At 44.2% G+C, this 7,878-nt stretch overlaps 1 protein-coding gene across 1 annotated transcript in view; it reads left to right on the forward strand.

Annotated features, from left to right (window-relative positions):
* The window catches only part of SLC24A3 (solute carrier family 24 member 3), a gene marked incomplete at both ends in the record, with an annotated part of 173,112 nt that extends 169,850 nt beyond the window's left edge, over positions 1 to 3,262 (forward strand). Inside the window, 2 exons of the mRNA XM_081997959.1 lie at positions 2,027 to 2,092; positions 3,113 to 3,262. Of these exons, the coding sequence (XP_081854085.1) occupies positions 2,027 to 2,092; positions 3,113 to 3,262 (216 nt within the window). The remainder of the gene's footprint in view (positions 1 to 2,026; positions 2,093 to 3,112) is intronic.
* Between the last annotated feature and the right edge of the window lie 4,616 nt (positions 3,263 to 7,878).

Consider the following 7,878-nt stretch of genomic DNA (forward strand, 5'->3'; position numbering starts at 1 on the left):
ATGCTTGACCTTGTCTCCAACATGGATTTGCACAGAGGATCCTGGGTGTATGGAGTTCATTGCAGGTTCAGGTCTGCAAAATGCCTGAACCGATAATGCTTTCCTTCACCCCTCAGTTGTCCTTGGGGAACAAAGCTAAATCATTACTGTGGGTTTGAGAGCAATATTTGGGTGAGAAGTTCTTCCTGACTGTAATGCAAAACGATACAAGTGCCTCAGCAGCCTTGCATTCATGAAATTGTACTGCTGCTTGTCATCAAATTAGCAATACCAGCTTCTCTTGCAAACGGGCTTCTTTGTAGCCTCACTGGAAGGATGCGAGCACTGAAAAGTGGCCAGTGATACACTATGTACCATTATTTTCTGCCTTGATGGTTGAGAAAATAATATCGTAGCATAGAAGTTTAGTTTGAATTGTTCATTGGACTAAAAACAGTTTAAAAAAACAAGAAATAAATCCAACTGTTAGAAAAAAAGTGTCGTTTGAGGCAGATGAGCTTTCATTCCGAGAACTATTTTCTTGACTGCAGATCATTTGCAGGAACGGACTGATGCTTTTGCTTTTCCTTGTGTACAAACGTAGAACAAGCTCAGCAATTAAGAACTGGCTACCAGCCCATTTAAGGAAGATCACTTGCATTTAGTTTTGTGATTTGACCTCAGCAGCAGAGTGGTGTGTCTGAAAATACACCTGCACTGCACAAAATCAAAGTCCGCTAGGCAAATAGCAATGTCCTTTTCTAAAGCATCCTTGAAAAATACTTGTACGTAATTTCTTGCTAAGACTGCTCTTTGCCAGGAAACTTAACTAGTCGGTCACTACTTTAAATAGTAATCAGTTTTGGTGACTCAGTTGAACTCGGTTGATACCAGGCGGTCTACAGATTTACAGTTCAGTCACCCAGGCAGCTTCCAGCTGCCCTGTTTCCCCCTGGAGAAGCCGACCTTCCCTAGGAGGAAGGCTCCCTCACACAGTAGCCCCTGCAGAAACGCCTCGAGAGACTCCACCTGCCTGCGCCCTTGCCGGTACTGCAGGTGATTCTGTTTGAGAAGGTCATATAAAAACGCCCAAAGGGACAATGATTAAGCTCCGCAAGCGAAGAATGGGAAACTGAGAAGTGTGATCCTAGCTGAGGAACAGGATTGGAGAGGTGGCTTTATTCCCTCTAGCCTTCCTACGTAGCTTTAGGTTTATGTCACATAAAACCGTGGGGTTTTAAATGTATTTAGGGCTTAAATATGCAGGTGAGTGCCTTTGGTTAGACTCCAAAGCCTCTAAAAATGGCAGTTAAATAGCCCCACAGTTTTGAGCACCTGTATCTCGGCACAGTGGATGCGATTGTGGCTCTGCCACGGAGACGGCTACGTCAGAGCCTGTGATGCGCCTGGGTACCTTAGTGACTGTATCTCTACACAGCCCTGCAGGCAAGAAGTTGTCTCTTTGCCTTATTTTCCTCAGTGCTAAATAATGTTCTCCCTATGCTAATGATGCTATCGATATATAGAGAGAGATATATATGCTAATTGCTATGACGCATCGATAGCGATGATTTTCAGCAGCTGAGGTTCAGGCTGGGAGATTACTGACTTGTTTCCTTAGCTGAGGAAGAGTAGGGAAGAAATTACGTGGTGGTGTGTGTGCCCTTGCTTATTTTCCCCCACTGTGAAGCATTAATTGGTGACTGAATGCAACATTTCCTTTCCCCCATTTGTTCTCTCAGGACTCACATAGGAGTTAATTGCCAAAAAGAAAATTTCATGATATAACAATATAAAGGATGACAAAGCCCATGGCGGGGTGGAACAGTTTGAAATGCTGTCAAGTCCTAAGAACACTACTCTAATAATACTTCTTCTTTGACAATAGGAAGTAGGCAAAATAATCTGTGATGTGATAGTCTGACTTGACATTTACAGCTTGCAAGTGTTTGGCAACCCAGCAGTTTAGGATTACAGAATTATCAGCAGAGAGAAATATTGTTGCTTGAAATTGTGACATGGTTTTATAAACTTCCTTCTTTTACAGATTCGGTTAAACAGCAGAGGACTTATCTATTCTGTTGGTCTCCTGCTGGCATCTGTTTTTGTCACAGTATGTATATTGCCTTTTGTTCTTAATTTCCAAAAGAGTGATTTTTATCGACCCTTTCTTCACCTGTTCCTTTCTCAGCTCCAGCTGTAACAGTGGTTGCAAAGTCTGTTGTTAAGAGATAGGGACGGTCACCCCTATTGTAAACTTCCCAAGATCTTAATCTGGCACTTGGTGGAAGCTATCGCTGTCACGAGGCGGCTCTCATGTTTGTATGTTTTTGATGGGAGGAGCCTGGGAGTTGCAGTAGTAATCACTAGTTATTTTTCATGCTAGAGTAGAAACAGATCCCCTGATGTATGACGAGATCCATTCTCCTGTTGGACAGGTAGACAAAACGCTCTACAGTTTGCTTTGGCCCTCGGTAGGAACCTTCTGAAACCCAACGTGGAAAGAACAAATAGTGCCTGGACATGACTGTTTCTGTTGAAATCAGTGCCTTGCGTTCCCTGACCTGTCCAAGTCCAGCATAGCAGACTAGAAATGGTAGGGAGAAGAGGATTTATGTGACATCTTCCAAATCTTGAGACCAGCTGCTATAGGGTTGCACATCAGCACAATGCCCTTGTACGCAAGACTTTAATCTTTTAAGAGGTTTGTGTGGGAGCAAACTAAGCAAAGTCAAGCACAGCCTTAGACTGTGTGGCTCCAGACTGAGATGCAGAGGTTCATATGAAGCATTTGGAGTGAAGGAAAAGGGATCTGGCCTTTGAAAACGTTTCTGAATGAATGAAATGGGATTGTTCTTGCCAAAATGAAATTCATTGCAGAAACTTAAGGCCCTTGGGCCAGGTCTCGAGATGATGTAAGTCAGCGTGGCTTCAATGACTGCAAGGGGTCTACTCTGATTGACTTTAGCTGTGGTCTTCAGCTCACTTGTTGCAGCGCTTGCATTGCGATAGCTTCCGGGTGACCACGACCAGTAAGGGGACAGTCATCTTTGTGCTCCTGTAATTGAGAAAGGGATTTACCAGTTTATTCAAAATGTTCCTGCTGTGGTGGCTTACTCTGTGTTTATTGTAGGTTTTTGGCGTCCACATGAACAAATGGAAGCTGGATAAGAAGCTAGGGTGTGTGTGCCTTTCCCTGTACGGCATCTTCCTGTGTTTCTCCATCATGACAGAATTCAATGTTTTCACTTTTGTGAACTTGCCCATGTGCAGAGATCACTAATGCAGGTGGCAGACTGTCGGGAGGAACTTCCTTCTTACCTGTGCAATACAAACCACGGCTGGCATCTCCTGAATGCGGTGCACCTCCAAGTCGTGACGTATATCCTGTTCACTGTTCATAGGACCCGTGGCCCCATCTAGGTCTGCCCTCTCCCTGACCCCCCCACAACCTGGAAAAATCCTGCATCGATGTGAAGATTTTTTTTTTTCAACATTCATGTGATTTCCTAGCTCAGTTTTTGAACAGTGTGACTGGGACTCTAGATGAACTGGCTGCTAACTGGCATCAAGCCAGGCAAAACTGGTCTGCTACAATTCGTTCTTTTTTTAAGTTATTTGATGGAAGACTAATCTAATTTATGACTTAAGACTATTGCTACAATGCAGAAGAGGGTACGTCATGGGAATTTTGGGGGTTGGTCTTTTGTTTGGGGGGGGGGGGTTAAGTGTTGGGGGGAGGGCGGGGTGTTGTTAATTGCCAGAGTTCAATGTCCTCTCTTGCAGCTTCTCCTTCGGAGCGCTGGGTCTCCTGTAAGGATCCAAAGGTCACAGGGCAGTGTAATATGGGAATACAATTCAAGGTACTCGGCATATGAATGGATTTACCGTGCATTAAAAGAAGACCGTCAAGGCAACAGACGATGACTTTTTACCATAAATAATGAGTCTTGTACAGGTGTGATGAGGAATGCGAAGTAAATCTGCATTCAAAGGATAAACACTGCTACCATTTTACTATTAATATTGGAGTTTTATCACTAGGGTGTCTATGGTATTTCCAAGCAATAGTGTGATCGCCAGCCCAGGAGGGCTACCAAGGAGGTGTCCTGCTTTTTAATGATCTGCATGGGGAAACGGAAGGTCAGAACTTTCTCTGCTTCATCAGATTTCTTGTTTTGGGGGGATTCAGTAGTTCATGTCTTACTCATTCTGAGAAGGACATAAGTACGTGTCGGAACTTTTCTAAATGAGTTACAGACACTGGTTTCTTTAAAAGGAAAGAGGCGTATTTTGCACAGACATAGTTACTGAAGTCATAATTTGCCACTCTTTTTAAAGAATACACTGGACCTGGCCAGACATTTGTCGTCTTAAGCAGTTGAACTTACCTGAAAACAGATCATGTGGACTCATCACCCCTCCTTTGGGAGGGAGGAAGACACAGAGAGAGATGGCACTTTTTAAAATGCGGAATATCTTCAACGCAGACTTGCTCACAGATCTTAAGTTATTGTGAAAGTTTAGCTATTCATTGTTCCAATATCCCTGCTAGATTTTGTACAATTCTGTATTAATATGCAGGCAGATTCCACCCCATGAGAAACACCATCACAGCTTCATTTGTATGTATTGATACTGTGGATTCTTGCCAGTGCTGGCTCTCGTATTTACTTTAAGCACTGATTATTCTGATTCATTTGGTATGTTTTTTCTTCTTTCTTGTATATGTTCTACTATGAAATGTATTAAGATACTACCAGCTAGGTGAATGTTTTTGTCTATGGTACAAACAGTGGCAAATATTGGTAGCAAAGGCACAGCAAACCCTACATAAAAGAAAGGAAGGGGAAAAAAAACCCACCAAACCCTAAGCTATAGCGGGGAGGCGGGAACATTCAACTAAAAAAAAAAAATAAAAAGTGCCCCGCTCACAGACAGAAAGCCCATTTTTATTTCACTTGTACTTTTGGAAGTGATTTTTTCGGTTTAATTTTCTTTGGGCAAAATGTTGTATATCAAAATACTTAACACCCTGTGGTTTCCATTCAGCTCAGCACCTGGTTTTCTTTCGTTGTTACGCTAAACGTGCGGAGGCACTGGCAGCCCTCGCGCTGCGCGTGTTGAGGAAGTCCAGCGGAAAAAGCCGCCTGCCGCTGGCCTTGGTGAACAAAGCGTGCTTGTGGATCCCTGGCAAGAAGGAGGAAGGGTCCAGGGACCGGCAGTAGAGGGAGTCAATGACATGCCTGCGTCGTCATTTTTCGTTCTGGAGAAGAAGTGTGTCGCTACTTGTTGCGCTATGCAGCCCGTGGTTTGAGCAGCCTTCTCGTAACTATGCCCGCTGGAAGTCCTCTTGCGCTAGGAAGCCCGCTGTACCTTCCTGTTGGTTTTTTGTTGCCGTTGTTTCTCTTTTTGTTGTTGTTAATGAGATTAATAATAATAGCAACCACTAAAATGCCTAAAATACTTCCTTAAATCAAACGATGTTAGCAACGATGTGGCGCATTTCACTAAAATCCACCCCACAAACACACAGCTATACTCTTGTAGCAAGATGCAGTCGCTCCTAAGCAGAGCGTTTCCTTGCTGACAGAAGGGACAGATTTGGGGAAGGAAAAATAAAAAAAAAAAAAAAAAAAAAGAGAAGTTTCACATCAGGGCCTATTATTACTTCTATTTTGAATATTTATACTGCTGCTCCAATGGAGCCAGTTGGATCTATTTCTACGAAATAGCCATTACCTATCCCGTGGCACAAAAACCGCATGAGTATTTTTTAGGAACTTTTCCTATTGGTGTGCATTAAATACTGTAGTATATCGTAGCTTTGCATTGTGTGTAAAACCTGAAATACCTTGTTTTGACACGTGTGTGTTGTGCAAGAATGTTCTGCGAGTTGTTTGTTCTAAGCAGAAGCTGAAGGTACATTGAACGGTTGTTATCTGTGCCATATATGAGTCGATAAGCACTCTCTATGTTGACAGTTTCAGCGAGGTGTGCTTACGATTTGCAACCAAATCAACCAGTGCAGACCTGGTTTGGGACAAGATAGACCAACCGAATGTGCGCGTTCTTGTTTTTGTCTCCAAAAGAGAGAGAGCCTCTCGAGTTTGTTAGCGTAATCAAAGCCTGCGGAAAAGTCCCCGGAGCAAAAAAACCTGGAGCAATTTTTAGCATCCTTTTTGTACGGCACCTCCAAAACTCACACAGAGAGTTATGTTCAGATGCAGCGCATCCTAATAGCTTTGCTCTGTCGAGCCAAGCAGAGGACTGCACCTGAGGGGTCCTCTGCTCCCGGCGTGAGATGTGGGGATCTGCCGGCTGTGCACGGAGCAGCCGGCGCCCGGCTTCGGTTTCCCGGTGGGAAGCTCTGCAGCGCCCGTTGCTGCCCAAGCCCCGTGGCTGGGGCACGGGGCCGCGGGAGCCCGTCGAGGGCGGCTGCGCCCTGCCCTGCACGGCAGCTGGGGCCGGCAGAGCCCCTGGCGCCGTGGGGCGGGACGGGCTGCCGTGGGGCTGGGGCTCGGCACCGGGGTGGCTGGGGGGTGCCTGGCGGGGGGGAAGGAGGGAGCTGAGGCACGGAGGGGCTGTGGAGAGGCCCAGGCTTTGGGGGGCTGGGCGAAACCAGGACTGAAGCCAGGCTGGGTTGGATTTTTTTGGAATATGACTGATTCGTTTGGGTTTTTATACTACTGAAACCAAGGGTCACCGTCGCGTCTCAGGCCGCTCTGGTCTTTGGACCAGTTGACTGGTTTTGTTTCCACTCCTGGCGGTTTCAGACGATTCTTTATGAGTATTTTAAAGGGAGATTAAAGAGCCTTTTCCTCCGTGGAGAGCGCTTCACTGCAGCTCTGACCGTGACTTGGTTTAAATATGTGATCCCTTGCTTGTTTCAGCTCTGCTCAACATGGGGATGGCCTTCCTTCGGCAGTGGTTCAAAGGCAGAACGATAGGGTGTGTGGTATGCGGAGGTCTTAAGACATGCTGGAGAAACTGCTTTTGTCCCTACCAAAGGTGAATTTTATACTTGCCTTTTTTTCTCTCTCTCTCTTTTTTTTTTCCCCCCCTTTTTTTTGATGTACTGCACTTTTTGGTAGATTGTTTCTGCAACAGGAACACCAACCTGAAACGTGTGCATGGGAGATTTTCACTGGTATAATTTGGGGGTTTTTTGTCCTGTGATGCTACTTGCCTGCTTTTGTTTTCAGCATTCTGTCCTCAGCTGTGTCATTGAAATCAGTTGATTAGCATGCTTTGGATTTGTGATATTAGTGCTTGTGAAAATGAATGCTCGTTCTTAACATTCAGGTAGATGCGTGACTGGCTTTTTTCTTGACAAAACAAATCAGGTAGAACAGCAATCTAGTTTTAGAAAAACAACGTTCGATGTAGGTGGAGCAACCTGAGGGTAACATTTAATATCCTGCTGTCAGAACAGGAATTTTTGTATGCCTTTTCCAAGTAACCGTATTAATACTCGTGAGATAAAATGTAGATTGAATTTTGTTGGATAACTTTTTAGAAAACCGTAACTTTCTGCTGATTGACAAATTTTTCTTATATCAAGATTTTTTGGAAGCCCTAATCCTTTTAAATAAAGCTCACAGACATGCAATAGTGTAAGGTTTATCTATTTCAAAGTTACACCACTGGAGATTTAAACTTGTTTAAATATATGCTTTAAAAATCAATCTCAGTGGACCATGCCTAGCTGGATTTAAACCTGCCCTGTATTCATGAAGCTTCACTTGATCAGTAGCCACTGTAAGTTAGTCTAAAATAGATTTAAATCCAGGTAAGAATGTCCGTGTTACCTTTGTGCCACTTCAACTGAATCAGTTTAAAGCCATGCTTTTAAGGAAAGCGGTGGAAGTTTGAATGTTTGGAAGACTTCAGCCACTT

The sequence above is a fragment of the Phaethon aethereus genome (genome assembly GCF_964289735.1).
Source record: "Phaethon aethereus genome assembly, chromosome: 3".
NCBI classification, from domain to species: Eukaryota; Metazoa; Chordata; class Aves; order Phaethontiformes; family Phaethontidae; genus Phaethon; species Phaethon aethereus.